This window comes from Saccopteryx bilineata, chromosome 5, assembly GCF_036850765.1.
Source record: "Saccopteryx bilineata isolate mSacBil1 chromosome 5, mSacBil1_pri_phased_curated, whole genome shotgun sequence".
NCBI classification, from domain to species: Eukaryota; Metazoa; Chordata; class Mammalia; order Chiroptera; family Emballonuridae; genus Saccopteryx; species Saccopteryx bilineata.
The window spans coordinates 226,986,185-227,001,680 of NC_089494.1; the positions used below are offsets into that span (position 1 = coordinate 226,986,185).

Sequence of the window (15,496 nt, forward strand, 5' to 3'; positions counted from 1 at the left end):
TTTCTCATATGTGCCTTGACGGGGGGGGGGGGGAAGGGGGGCTACAGCAGACCGAATGACCCCTTGCTCAAGCCAGCGACCTTGGGTTCAAGCCAGTGAGCCTTGCTCAAACCAGATGAGCCCACACTCAAGCTGGCAACCTTGGGGTTTTGAATTTGGGTCCTCTCTTAATTCCACACTCTATCCACTGCACCACAGCCTGGTCAGGCCAGAACTTCTTCATATAGAATTTTACTAAGCCTTGGCCTGACCTGTGGAGGCACAGTGGATAAAGTGTTGACCTGGTATACTGAGGTTGCTGGTTTGAAACTCTGGGGCTTGCCAGGTTAAGGCACATACAAGAAGCAACTATTACGAGTTGAAGCTTCTAGCTGCTCCTCCATCTCTCTCTCTATCTTCCCTCTAAAATCAGTAAGTAAAATTTTTAAGAAATTTTTAAAAAAGTATTGCTTTAAAAATTTTTTTTAAGCCATTAATATATGTAAATGTAGAAGAAATGATATAAAGGAAAGAATATTGATGAATTTGAGTATAGTTATAAAGGAAAATATTGGATGCTGGAAGCAGAAAGTTTAGCAGAAAGCTCTCAGATATTGTCTCAGAGCTTATTTAGTCAAACACTTGGACTTCTGAGAAACTTCAAGGCTATCGTGCTTCCAGCAATCTCAGCAGAACCCTAAGGTGGAGAAATACGTATCTCAAAAAGATTTGTGGATGTGGGTTTTGACTAATAGAGTGAATATCAAGAAGAATTGTAGAACTACAAAGTTTTTAAGAGAATTATTATTACTATTATTATTATTTTTTTTTTCATTTTTCTGAAGCTGGAAATGGGGAGAGACAGTCAGACAGACTCCCGCATGCGCCCGACCGGGATCCACCCGGCACGCCCACCAGGGGCGACGCTCTGCCCACCAGGGGGCGATGCTCTGCCCATCCTGGGCGTGGCCATGTTGCGACCAGAGCCACTCTAGCGCCTGAGGTAGAGGCCACAGAGCCATCCCCAGCGCCCGGGCCATCTTTGCTCCAATGGAGCCTTGGCTGCGGGAGGGGAAGAGAGAGACAGAGAGGAAAGCGCGGCGGAGGGGTGGAGAAGCAAATGGGCGCTTCTCCTGTGTGCCCTGGCCGGAAATCAAACCCGGGTCCTCCGCACGCTAGGCCGACGCTCTACCGCTGAGCCAACCGGCCAGGGCCAGTTTTTAAGAGAATTATGTCAGCAGAAATATTATCCACTTAGACTGGTATCCACTTATTGTTCAAATTTCCTGATTGCTTCACAATTTTCTTTCCATTTTAGGGCACTGATTTGTGAGGTTAGAAAATGTAGACTTAATCCTGACTCTTTCATTTCTTAGTGATGTGGGCTGTCAAAAATGCTTACATTTTCTGAGCCTCATAGGATTATTTTGAAGAGAAAATGAGATAATATATAAGAGAATGTTTTCTACAGCAAGAGCTTAATACATTTTAACTTTTACCATAAATTATTATTGAGAACTTTTGACTTCTCATAGGTCAAGATCCTGTTTTAGTGCCACCATAAAACGCACGAGGAAGCAGGGAGAATTATAACTACTCCATGCTCTCTAAGCAGGAGAGAGAAGACCAAGCCCAGTTCACTTTTTCTTACTCAACTGGGCAAATGAAAGTGTTGAATATGGCCTTTAATAGCTTTCTAAAAATTCAAAATTTATTAACACATGTTTATTAAAGTTTAAAATATAAGTTATCAATTAAAATACTCAAAAACGTGAATATTGAGTAATAAATGAAATCTCTTCTATCCTCCCATTGTTGATCCTTCAAAGTAATTATTTTTAAGTTTCATGGGTGCCTTTCAAGAATTTGTTTCTGCATATATATATAAAAATTTATGATGCAGAAAATTTAAGTCATCCGTATTTCTCTCAGCAAGGAATGATCACGGTTAAATTCTGATGTGTATGTTTTTAGTTTATTTTCTGTACACAAATAAATATATACAGACATTTACAAACTTTTAGAAATAAAAGCTTATAAAGAATTTTAAGAATGGTTGTAGTTCTGGGATCCTCATTTTGGACTGTGAAGAATTCTTGTAACTAGATGTATGCGCTAGCTTTACATGTTACTTCATTTCGTTGGAATTGGTTTTTGACTTTGGGCGCTAGAAAGGGTGAAAGACAAAATCATGTACTACATTGATTTCAGCAGTGTTTCTAGATCAGAGAAACTGATTTAAATGATTCATCTTTCTTGAAATTCAATTTTGGTGTCTTCCTCCTTCCAAGCCTCCCCCAAGCAGTTCCTTCATCTGAAATGGCACTTAACAAAACGCATAACTCAGAAAAAAATGGGAGAGTTGTTTCAATAAACATAAAAGCTTATCTTCTATTTGAGGCTAAGGCCTGGGAAGCTATAAATCTTTCTATCAAAATGAATTGCTGTTACCAAACTGTTGACTTCAGACTCTTATTGCCTTGACATTTTCTTCAGCAGTAGATAGAAACATTTTATGCTATAAATATGAAATTGTCATTTGAAGTACTAGAGGTTGCTATAAGACCTTTATATTTTGTTAAATTTCTTGGGTGATACTGGTTAATAAAATTATATAGGTTTCAAGTGTACAGCTCCATAATATATCATCTGTATAGGGTAGTGTGTGTTCAGCACCTCGGCTCAAGTTTCCTTCTATCACCATTTACCGCCTCTACCCTCTTCCACTTGCCCCCACCCACTCCCTCTCTGGTTATAAGACCTTTTTACATTGTAGGTGTTCTTTTGAAAGACTCCTCCTGTATCATGTCAAATACATTAAAATGCACTCCTCACATTAAAGATATTTTTTTTGGTTGAAGAATATTTATAACTGTTTTAAAATAATTTTGAGTATGCTAAAAGTAAATTACTTTGTTCTTATGAGTTATACTTTTAAAATTTCTCACATATTTTTCATATTCTTTAGAAAGCTCACAGCGACTATAGTACAGAATGGATAAAATAGTCTTGAAGTTATAATGAGTGTTTTTTATTTCTCTGTTTTGAAAATATCTTTTTATTCTTATGAACAAGAGTTTAACAAGAGTTTAATGTGGTTAGAGTTACATTAAAACACACACACACACACATACACACACACACCTGTTGGTCAGGTTTTCCTCCCAGAGATTCAGATTTAATTGATGTAGGATACTGCCGGGTACCAGTATTTTTTCAAAACTCCCTAGACTCAGGAGATTTTAATGTATATCCAGGAGTGAGTACCACTGGCTTAACACTGATAAATAAATTTTCTAATTAATAAATAAAATAATAAAATAACTTTAAAATAAAAATAAAATAATAAATGCCTAATAAACCCTCTAATAAAAAACAAGAACAGTCCAGTACATCTAGTTCATAGGTAATACCTTTTAAACATCTAAAATTCTTGTGTTTTCATAGATATGTTGTAATTACCTTGTTACTGAAAAGAAAACGAACAATTTGCTGAGTGAATAAGGATTGCTCAGTAGTTTGCCACCTGTACTTAGGGACGAATCTCTGGCATTACAGTAGGTTTCTGAGCACAGAGTGTGGGACAAAACCTCATAGTGTTGACATTTTGGGAGGACTCTGTGGCAGTCACATGCTAGAAAAAATTCTATGTTGCTGTTGGGCAGATAAAATATATTATGCTCACTTTGTTAAAGACTGCGCTGCCCACAAGGAGGCTGCTGCCCAGGTGATATTAATGTGTGTCTCTGTGGGCAGGTAGAATCCTTGTAGCCTGGGGCTTGGTTTTGGGATTAGGCCTTTCCCACCCCATTTTGATGTGGGGCGGTACAATCCAATCATGCCTCAGAGAAGTGTCTTTGTATTAGAGACTTCCCTGTTTTGTATATTGGATTAAAGGTTTGAATTTCTACACTATAAAATGGGGGGCAGAACGAGAGCTTGCACTCTTGGTTCCTGGGATGATTAGCATGAGAGAGCAGAGGGAGCAGAACAGAGAGCAGAAAGAGGTCATGTGGCCAGGAGAAGCAGCCAAGATGGCGGAGTGCTGAGTGAGATACCAGTTTGTGCAGTTTGACGCTGGAGAAGGAAGGAGATGGGGAACAGAGGTGAATAAGGCTGGTGAGCTAGAAACCTTTGATTCTAGGAAACTCGGATAAGTCAGTGGCTTTGTGAGCACTGAATGTGAGTGGGTTTTGGAGCCCAGTGTGTATTTTTACTTGCCCGCCGGGTGCAAGCTAGAATTAAAGAAAATGGCCTATCAGTGTTTGGCTCCATTGTTTCTTTACTGACTGTCCGAATCCAATGCGAACCTGCACTGGCCAGGCTGCTCTGATGGTGGCCCTGGCCCTGGCTTCTGGCTTTACAGTTGCCAAGTGTGGTTGTAGAGAATCTTCTCAATACTTTTTCAAGATGTAAATAATCATGATTTGTCTTTAGTGGCTAATGACTTGTTGACTGAAAACAGGAGACTAGTTTGTATAATCTCTTGAGGGGCCCTACAGTTCTAAGAGTTCATCTCAGAAAAAGCAACATCAAGGAGTCAATGGACACACTGTCCCATAAGAATTATTGTCAGGAACAACTCCGATTATTACCCAACGTTTGTTTCTTATACTTTTGTTCTCTTATGATTATGAGCTGAAAGACATTAAACATTTGATATTGGAGATCAGGTCAGGAAGCAAAATATTGGGGACAGGAGGATAGTTTTGGCTGAAGTTATGAGATTGACTAATTCTCAAATATATGATTCTAGAAGTCTAGCCAAGAGATGGTCAGAACTTGGATGCTGGTTTAATATAAGAACAAAGTAGAAATAACAGATGTTAGTAAAGACTGAGTGATGCTCTGAATGAGAGGGCTGAAGGACAAAAAGTAGTTTTTTAGATTTTTTTTTTTTTTTACCAGGAAGTGTATTTTACAGAGAGATGAATCAACGTAAGAGTCTGCTTTAGAGTATTCGCTCAAATCCTGGCCCCACCCCACGGAAAGCTACATGGCCTGGGGCAAGTTACTTACACTCTAATCCTTAGTTTCCACATCTATCAAATGAGAATAATAATAGTTCATCCTTTATAGGTTGGTGGTGAAGATAAAGGGAGTAAACACATGTAAAATGCTTACAACAGGGCCCGTCACATGGTAACCCAAAAAATGTTAGTTATTGTTATAATGATACCAGTAGATGAAGAGGAAGTATTTCAGAGGAAGAATGAAAAAAAAAAAACTTGCCCTCAGGTAACTGGAAGTTTAGGAAAAATCATTATGAAAACTACACTGAACCTGCTTTCTAACTCACTATATAATGAGAAAGACAGACATGCATGCCCAAATTAATGTAATGGCATCATTCCTGCCTGCTCTATGGTCTGAATGTTTGTGTCTGTCTCCACACCCCTATTCATAAGTTGAAATCAAAAAGTGATGGTCATGGTAGGTAGCGCCTTCGGAAGATGCTTAGGTCATGAGGGTAAAGGCTCATGAATGGGATTAGTGCTTTTATGAAAGAGACCCAACAGAGCTCCCCAGCTTCTTTGGCCATCTGAGAATACAAGGAGAAATCTGCAGAAGAGGGCCCTAACTTGACCACACTGGCACCCTGATCTCAGACTCCCAGGCTCCAGAACTGTGAGAAATACTCTTCTGTTTGTTATCAGTCACCCCGTCTGCAGGGTCTCACTACAGCAGCCAGAACAGACTACGTCACTGCACTCTGGTAATTGATGTCGGAATAAGCAAATGAGATGAAAAATGTTTGCTAAAGACAAAAAGTCTTCTTCATTATTCCTCAAGAGCTTCTGGCAAAGGGTTTCCTCTTGCTTTGGACAGTGTGGTGTCAGGATGGACAGCCATTCATTTTGTACTATGAAGAGAGCCCGAGGGCCAGATTGAGAAGATCACAGAGAGAAATAACAGGATTATACAATGTGGTTCTGACCAAACTAGATGAAGCCAGCCTATAACGTACAGCAGCATGGTCTTATACATTTAAACCAACTCGAGTTGGTTTTTCTGTTGCTTAAGCCCCGAGGAATCCTGATTGTTGTATCAGTGAAGGAGTAATTCAAATGGGTAGAGTGGGAGGGTGAAGAGGGAGGAGATGTCTTAAGGCCTGGTTTCAAAGGAAGGCCAGCTTCTTCTAGGCAGGTATGGGAATAAAGTACATTCTAAAAAAAAAATACATGGAGCCTGAGACAAGAGAGTATAAAGCATTTTCTGTAAGTGGCAGTGGATCCTATACAGCTGGAATATTGAGCATCCATATGGTATACTGGAAGCTAAGCTGGACAATCGGGACATGGGCAAAGAATGAAGCCTTAGGATGAACCTCGTGTTTTAAGGAGATAACTTTGGCAACAGAGTGATAGAGAAATCAAAATATCATTCCAGGACAAAGGCAAAATGGTCATGAATGGAGGCAGACTGAAGAATGAAAATAGGGAGTGGTTACGAGAGATGTAAACAGTGCACACAAGATTGGATTTAGGTGGAAGGTAAAAGGCTGGAGAATAACAGGGCAGGAAGGTGTGGAGGATAAGCATCTAGAAGGACTCTGTGGATGAGAAGGCTAAAGGAGCCAGTGTACAAGTGAAAAAACAGAGTCTCGTTGGAGACACTTTGAACTTAAGAGATTGGTGGAACATACACAGAGTCTCGTTGGAGACACTTTGAACTTAAGAGATTGGTGGAACATACGCATGGAGATGTCCAGGAAGGGTGGCAGATTAGAGTCTGGAGCTATGGTAGGAAGTCAGAACTGAAAAGCACAATTTTGCCAGTTATCCCTACAAAGAAGATGGTTGGAGACACAAAGGAGAATGAGATTCTCAAGAAAATCATGAAAGAAGACAAAGAATGTCTTCTTTCCCTATGTTTAGGGTTGAGTAAAGAATCTTAAGCCACTGAAGGGCACTGGCCAAATAGGTATGTGGTTCAGCGTTATGAGTATTAAGCAGAGATTGAGCTTCAAGAAGGGTGGACAATGGGATGCAAGTTATAGAGACACTGGACAGTCAAGACTGGAAGAAGCTATTGTATTTGAGGAGACAAGGTGAAGGAGGAGGACTTCCCTTTCAAGACATTTTCTGATGAAGGAAAGGTAAAAGTAACAGACAACTAGGTAGATTTAGGGAGAAGCAAGGACAAGGTTTCTTAGACAAGGAAATGTGTTTTTGTATACAGTCCAAAGGCCAATTTTATTGTTTAATATTTTCGATGTGTTGCTTTGTTACTGGACTCATTTTCTCCACATCTGGAACTTCTATTGATATTATGTGGTCAGATGCATGAAATGACTCCCCTCTGGCTTTTCATCTGCCTATATCCAGCCTGACCAATTTTTGGATGATTATCAGTGAGATCTGAAGTTGTAGGTTTCATTTTATTTATAAATTTCTCTGTGTGAGGTGTTCTTTAGTGAATTGTTTTATTTGGTTTTATTATGTGCTCCAATGTAGTGAAGTATTAGAAATAAATGTTTAGAAACACTCCCAGAGAGAAAGGTTTTATTTGTGCCTCAGGGGACTTACTCACCAATGTTTTGGAAACTCTGGAGACTAAATTTATATACAAAATGCATAAAACTTTTCTGCTGTCATTGCCTAGCAATGCTGGTGAAACCCATTACTGGGGAACACTACCTTTATTATGTATAAATGTGAAAAACACTGCAAATGAATACAACTGAGCTAGAAATGTATATATATCTTTCTGTGAGAGATGAGTGACTGGTAACAATTTGCTTGGAAATGAGCATTTTTCTTTTTTCATTATTTGGTTCTTGGGAGAGATGATAAGGTTTTAAGAGGGGAGATAGTATTAATTCATTGGAAAATGCTTACAATCTGTAAAAGGCACAGACCTGAAGGTCAAGTCACACATTTCTTGTATAGCACATGCAAATCTTACAAATGCTCTTTTTCTTCTCCTTTCATTTACTCAAAATCAAAATCAACACTGCTTAGCAAATTAAGGACTCTTTCACTCTATGTCTGTGTTGCTTTTCTATAGTTCTATTTATTTCAACAAATTGCTCTCTGTAAAGACAATTGGGGTGGATACTCAAGAGGCATATGACTCTGGGAAGATGGAGGAGGCGGAGAGGAAGGAAAGAGCAGAAGAAAGGGAAATGACAAAAATTATTTGAAATTCATCAATGTCTTTAGAACTGAGTATCCACAGAGACTGTTAGGCACTGAAAACACAAATAATTTGACCTAATTTTGTCTTTTGAGGGAAAATCATTCATATAAACATATGACTATATTATCATATATCATCTATTATATTGTATAAATGCTATGTGTATATAAAAAAAGAAAAGTCATTTCCTAGCTCTATCAATAACAAAATAACACATATTAATTTTTCTAGGATAAAGTATAAATTCATTACAGTTCTGGATATATTTATTAAATGTGTAACAGTACAACAATGATCTAAATGTCAATTTAAGAATGGTCATGTAAAGTACATGATACATAGCTAGCACAAACATTTTTAACCCCCCAGTCTCTTTGATAATAGCTGTATTTAATTAGACATATCACACTAAGTCTATAGCATACAAAATACATTTTATTAAATAAGCATCATTAGCATGCATTTCACCACTCTTTTTATAACTTAACAACTGTCCTTCTAAACCCAATTACCTACTCAGGTAAGGTTTAAAATATCTGCCTATTTCTTCTGAAAGGGTCTTACTTGAAGAAGACAGCTGATTAAAAAGCTAAAGCAGGCCCTGGCCGGTTGGCTCAGTGGTAGAGCGTCGGCCTAGCGTGCGGAGGACCCGGGTTCGATTCCCAGCCAGGGCACACAGGAGAAGCGCACATTTGCTTCTCCACCCCTCCGCCGCGCCTTCCTCTCTGTCTCTCTCTTCCCCTCCCGCAGCCAAGGCTCCATTGGAGCAGAGATGGCCCGGGCGCTGGGGTATGGCTCTGTGGCCTCTGCCCCAGGCGCTAGAGTGGCTCTGGTCGCAACATGGCGACGCCCAGGGTGGGGCAGAACATCGTCCCCTGGTGGGCAGAGCTTCGCCCCTGGTGGGCGTGCCGGGTGGATCCCGGTCGGGCGCATGCGGGAGTCTGTCTGACTGTCTCTCCCCGTTTCCAGCTTCAGAAAAAGGAAAAAAAAAAAAAAAAAAAAGCTAAAACATATCACTTGGGAAGGGCATTGAGCTGGAGATTGAAAGATGAATTCAAGTTTTTCAGAAAAATAAAGGACAAAAATTAATCCTGGCAGAAAAGAAATCCCCCGAATGCCCAAGTAATTACGTGCAGAGGAGCAATTGCTTTTCTTCAGAGGAAAAGATCAGCACTGTAGGGGTTGGGTGGAAGGTGAAGATCCAGTCGGGTTGGGATTCCCGGGGTGGGGGGAGGGGAGATCTAATGACCTGCCTTTCATTCTTCCTTGGGCATTTGGCCCAGCGTGAGTCTCCTGAGTGACTTGATCTCCCATCCACCTAGGAAAGTGAAAGAGGCTGAGGAAGCTGATGGCGTCAATTCACTCAGCCTCCTCCTCTGAAAGAGACAAGTCTTCAACAAGAAACTGTATGTGCCAGTGGGGTCTGTCTGGAATGTTTTGTACCTTCTTTGCTGATTCCACCACTTACTTTGTAAACCTCATCTCGCCCCAGTCCCCCATGAGAATAATTACTGTATCTTCTTCGAGTCACTGTGAACATTAAAATAAGATAATCCAAAAAAAAAAAGTACCTGGCACATAAAATCTACTTATTATTATTAGTATTATTACTATTTTTAAAAAACAAAGTGTCTTCATTAGGATCATGTCATTAATTAATGGAGAGAAAACTATACATTAACTGTTCAAAAACAGATAAAACAACTTTTTATTTCGCAAGACTTTTAAGAAGGCAAAGGAACGTTCACTTAAATCAAGAAGAGATCATTTCTTTTCCTTACCCTCTTCCTCACTAAGAAGTGCTCACAGTGCTCCCTGCCCTCACGGGATGCTGTAGAATGAGGGAAGGGGTGAAGGGAAGCACTCATGAACAGCACCCCCTCAAAGGACATGCTCAGTGAGTGTTGGCTACTCTCACTTTCTAACATACTTTCCCGGTAGAGGGTGGATTTCTAGTTAATTACTTAAATTCCCTGCATGCTTCCCACATTTAAAACTTGTTCTATTTGTCCTTCTGTGAGACACAACAAGAAACTATATGGGAGAGTGTGTAGGAGAGCACCTGGGCATACATATTTCTAGTAACAGAGATTTCTCCTTTGCAGGTGGAAGTGATGAAGCTCTGTCTCATCTGCTTCAAAAAAAGGACGGAGAGTTTGTTTCATATTTATTAGAACGTAAGACTTTATATATAAAACCAAACACCGATAGACACACCCAAGGCAAGCCCGACTTCGTGGCGATGTAGCCTTCTTTTCCTTGAACATACAGATCCATTTTAAGTTTAAGTTAAAAATATAAATCACACAGAGAGTAAAGCAAACGTGGGCATGTAAGGAATGTGGATGATGAGAAAGAAAGGGTATGCTCATAATCTCTTAACGCATGATAGTCGTGAGTACACACCAGCTACGGAGTTTAGCCCACATCTGGCAAGGTAGTCGTGGGTTCTGGTAAGTTACAGCATAAATAAATATTGAAAACACTAAATGAAGTAAACATGAAAAAAAGAGAAAGTGTCAGGGGATTATGTAATCAACAAACGGCAATATTGGAAAATGTAGCAGCCACTAGAAGACAGAGTTGATCTTGATTTATACGTTTTTGTAAAAGTAACAGTTCTTGTTTTGACAAAATGTTATAAAAATGTATGAAGTCAAAAGTGCCAGTTCTCATCCACCAGCCTCTCTGCTTCAATCATTTCCCAGAGGTGAGGTATTATACTAGACCAGGCATCACTTTAATTAGGGTTTCTGAAAACAAAAAAAAAATTTTATCATGGAAAAGCATGTAAAAGTAGACAGAATAGTAAAAATAAACCCTTATGTACTCATATTTCAACTTCCACAATTATTAACCTTTGCTCACTTTCATATTTACTCTTTAAGATCTGAAGTCCAAAATATTGCTGGCAATGGAACCAGATTACAGAGTGTAATTTGTGCAGTGTGCTCTGGTGAGATGAACAATGCATATTTTGTGTACATAAAGCCCTGAGCAGAGCTATTGTGAAGACTGCTCATTTATGCTCTCATTGCCTTTGTTTTTACCATTGTAACCTCAGTTCTTAATACAGTGCCTAGCACATAGTAGGTGCTCAAAAACTGTTGTGGAATGAAGGAGCCTTATTAGCAGTCTCGGTCATGGCAGCAGGATGGAGACCATGCATTGCAGTGTAACTCTGCAGAATACTTCTTAATGTGTATAGGGTACTTAATGTGCGCTAGGCATCTGTGCTTACCAGATGATAGGTCCAGTCTAAGTGCCTTACGTGCACTAAATCACTTAATTGTTGCAAAAACTCTATTGAAAAGCACTATTTATAATTTTTTGTGTTTTTTTTTATAGATATGCAACCAGTAAGTAATTGGAGACCACATGGATAGTAAGGGGTTAATCTGAGAGTCAAGCCCAGGCAGTGTGGCCCTAGAGTCTGTCAACCCAGCACCACACTGTTCTCACCCCCCCACACCCCAATGTGTCTGAGTACCATCTATGGAGCATTGAACACACTTGTGCACTTTGATAGCTGGTGGTCATATGTGTACTGACAGATTAACTCATAAAATCACTCCTCTGTAGTGGTGTCTGATAAGGAAGGGTGTTGAATATGGAACAGGTTTTTCTGTTTGTTTTGTTTTCTGTTTTTTAAACAGACTTTGTCATTTTTCCTGAACATAAGGCACTTCTGAATGCTGTGTGGGAGGGACTGTGGTAGACTGATTTCATTGAGACCCTGCCAAATTCTGGTCTTGCGGCCATCAAAGACACATCATTTCCTTCCAAGACTTCTAAAGGGGGCTATTACCATGGCCTGCAGGTTCTGGTTTGCATTCGGAGGAGACACTATCTTCTTAAGTGAGACGTGGAAAAGGAAGTGTCATGATTTGTAAATAAGGCAGGGAGAAGAATTGTTCGGAGATAGAGATGGAGAAAAGTTGTCTTCTCCAAATCAGGTTCCATCTTTCTCCCCCTCATCCAAATTTGCCAGAGCCCATCCTGTTTTCTTTGCTAAGTTTACTAGCAGGAAGCGAGGAGTTTCTTTAAGGATACTCCTGCCCCTGACAAATAAATAACTCATAGATTAGATATTAGCACATGTATATAGTGAAAACCATGCCTCTATTAAAAATAACAAGATGGGGGCTGAGGGTTGATGTAGAATGACCCAGAAGTTATATTTTATTTTATTTTAATTTTTGTTTTTTACAGGAACAGAGAGAGAGTCAGAGAGAGGGATAGATAGGGACAGACAGGAACGGAGAGAGATGAGAAGCATCAATCATCAGCTTTTCGTTGTGACACCTTAGTTGTTCATTGATTGCTTTCTCATATGTGCCTTGACCACGGGCCTTCAGCAGACCGAGTAACCCCTTGCTCAAGCCAGAGACCTTGGGTCCAAGGTGATGAGCTTTTTTTTCCCCTCAAGCCAGATGAGCCCGCGCTCAAGCTGGCGACCTCAGGGTCTCGAACCTGGGTTCTTCCGCATCCCAGTCCGATACTCTATCCACTGCGCCACCGCCTGGTCAGACCACAAGTTATATTTTAAAGTGAAAAAAGCCAACACACAAACAGTATTTATACCAAGACTACTCTTTGTGGACAGAGGAGAATGATATAGCTATACTTACACATGCATAGAATTTGCTTAGAAAAAAAAAAAAGGAAAGGTAAAAATGCTTGCTTCTGCCTAAGGAAAGGCTTTTCATTCTAACCCTTTTTATATTAAAAAAAATTTAACGATATACATGCGTTATATTTCAGGGTTAAAGTATTTCGATTGTTAACCTGTCAAAGTAGGAGAGTTATTACAGTAAAATATTTTTTAAAATAGTGAAACAAAAGCAATAGTTTACATTAATTGTGTATTTCAGTAGGAGAGGTTTGGACTAGTTAGAAATAATAATTCTACCTCTTCCTCTCCGGGAAGGACTGTCCTTTTGTCATTCAAAAACACCTGAGAAGTAGGAGACAGTGATCTGGAAGATCCGTATTTAATGAGGTTAGAAGACATCTGATGTCATTCTCCACATGTGGGGAGAAATGGAGAGAAGAAAAGAAGGAACACCTGTGGTTAGAAAGGAATCTTGAGTTTTCTACCTAATAGCGCCACAAGGAGTCTACACATGCGGAGAGGGTTGTGAGGTTTGGCCCACACTGTTCTGGATGCCCAGGGGCTGGGAGCTCCTGCTTCACTGCTTCTCCAGAGAAGCTGGCAGCTGGGCCTCAGTCCCCTCTGCCTAAGGCACTCTTGTCTGGAAGCTGTGCTTTGAAAAGGGGCCTGGCCTAAGACCTAAGAAGTGTCACACTAGTGGCTCCTTGTAGGGTGGCATGGTGCACAAAAGTCCTTTCTCAAGGAAAGCCCCACGGGGCGGGGCGGGTGACCCTCAAGCCCTTTACCTGTCCGCCACAGCCCTGGTACCTCTAGGTTTTCGACGAAAGCAACATAATGGAAGGGGTGTGTGTGTGTGTGTGTGCGTGTGTGTGTGTGTGTGTCAAATTTAAATGCCGGCTAGGCAGGTAACTGTTAGGCAGGTAACTTAAAAACAGTTGAAGCCTCCAGGTAGAAGAGAAATAGCGGGAACGTTGGAGAACCGAGCAAGTACCTGTAGTCGCTAAAGGCATTCAGATTCGGATTTTTACTGTACGACTGTGCTGGCCAACCAAACACCCGCGCTGGCCGCAGTCACGGGCAGACTGCGCCCCTGCGTTCGCTTCGCTCAGCGTCCGCTTCTCCCTAGTGGCTTCAACCTGCTGCGCATCCTCAACCTGTCCCCCAGCCACTCGAGGCTCGCGTGGTGACGAAGACCGTCCCAAACTTGGGCGCGCGTCCCGAAGGCCATGGTGTTGAGCTCAACAAGAGTGTGAGCTCCCAGCACTGCTCCCCAACATCTCGGTGATTCAGCAACCCATTGAACCTCGGAGTAGCTCAGAACCTGTTACGAGCTGCATTTTATTCCTACCAGAAACAGGCTGGTTGCGCCTGAGACGTCTCCCTCCAGCGACTCGGGGCCAGGAGAGGTTCCTGGCCAAGCGGAGGGATAAGATATAATGGGCTTCGGGAGCCTGCGATCCAGGCTGGGCACCGTCGGCGGGGCGGGGCCGGCAGCAGGCGTGGGAGCCCCGCCCCGGCCCCGCCCCGCCCCGCCCCCGGGCTGAAGAGTTGCGGCCGCGCTCCCCCCCTGCACTGAGTCCCGGGACCCCGGGCGAGAGAGGCTTGTATGGTTGCGTCCCCTCTGCCCGCGCGGGCATCACTCGCGCGGTACAAAAAGTCCAGAGCTGTCCCGCAGCCGGGACATCCTCTCCTGCCGGGACCCTCAGACGCCTTCGCAGCCGCGCCGGGAGCCGAGGCGCCCTCGCCCTGCGCGACCCGGAGTCCTGCGCTGCAGCGCGCGTTCCACCTCCACTCCCTCTTTGCGGGGCCGGCCCGGGCAGAAAGAACCCGGGCTCGAGTTCCGGGCACCGTGCCCGGCGTGAGGGGCAGGATGGAGCGCAAGGCGCTGCTGGCCATCGCTCTGTGGCTCTGCGCGGAGACCCGGGCCGCCTCTGTGGGTAAGGAGCCCACCTCCCAGAAGGAAGGCGGAGAGGTCGGGGCCGGGGAGAGATGGGGATGCGGAGAGGACCTGCAGGCGGGATCTAACTCGGAATCGTAGAGCTGCGGGGTTGAAAGTGACCTGACACTGTGTGTTCTTTCATTTGCCAGCGAGGAAACTGAGGCTCAGCTACTAGCCCAAGATTACCTGGCGAGTTGGTAGTCACCTGATCCCTGTTCCCTGTTCACGACTCGGACAGGGGCCTCTGCTGGGCCGTGCCCGGCGGACCCGAGGCACCCTGGGGCTCTCCGGAGGCGGGGGTGGGAAGGCGCCCCAGGCCGGCAGGCGGGAGGGGCCCCCGCGGGCGGGACCGGGCGGTGGAACGCTGTGCCGCTGCTCGCACCATCCTCGCCCGGCGCGGAGAAGGAAGCCTTGCCGGGAGCGCGAGCCAGCTCGCTGGGATCGCAGAGGGCACTCGGTTCTGCCTCAGTAGGAGTCGAGCGGTGACCCGGGTCTGCTCTTCCCTTTTGGCTCGAACTCACATACACCCCCCACCCCCATATGAGCTGGGGTCCGGAGGGAGAAAAACGGTTTTTCCCTTCTTGGTGCAGGATGCGGCTTTCCTTGCAGAAAGAAGGGGGTAATTGGGACGGGACTTGGATCCGGGACTTTGACAGCTTCCCAAAGTGTCTCCAAGTAACAGACACCTTCCTCTGAAAAACAATTTCAACATCTTTCCAAGCCAAGCGCTTTGGTCCTTGCCCTAAGCGCATGGTCAGAAGTTCCCGTTCTGAAAACGAACACTGCGGGACTTGGTACCTAGATTTAGCGCCACCCAGCAC

At 43.0% G+C, this 15,496-nt stretch overlaps 1 protein-coding gene across 1 annotated transcript in view; it reads left to right on the forward strand.

Moving 5' to 3' along the window:
- Window positions 1–14,297: 14,297 nt before the first annotated feature.
- Window positions 14,298–15,496, forward strand: part of KDR (kinase insert domain receptor) — a 43,626-nt gene continuing 42,427 nt past the window's right edge. The window contains exon 1 of the mRNA XM_066279400.1: window positions 14,298–14,673. Coding sequence (XP_066135497.1) covers window positions 14,343–14,673 — 331 coding nt within the window. The 5' untranslated portion in view covers window positions 14,298–14,342. The remainder of the gene's footprint in view (window positions 14,674–15,496) is intronic.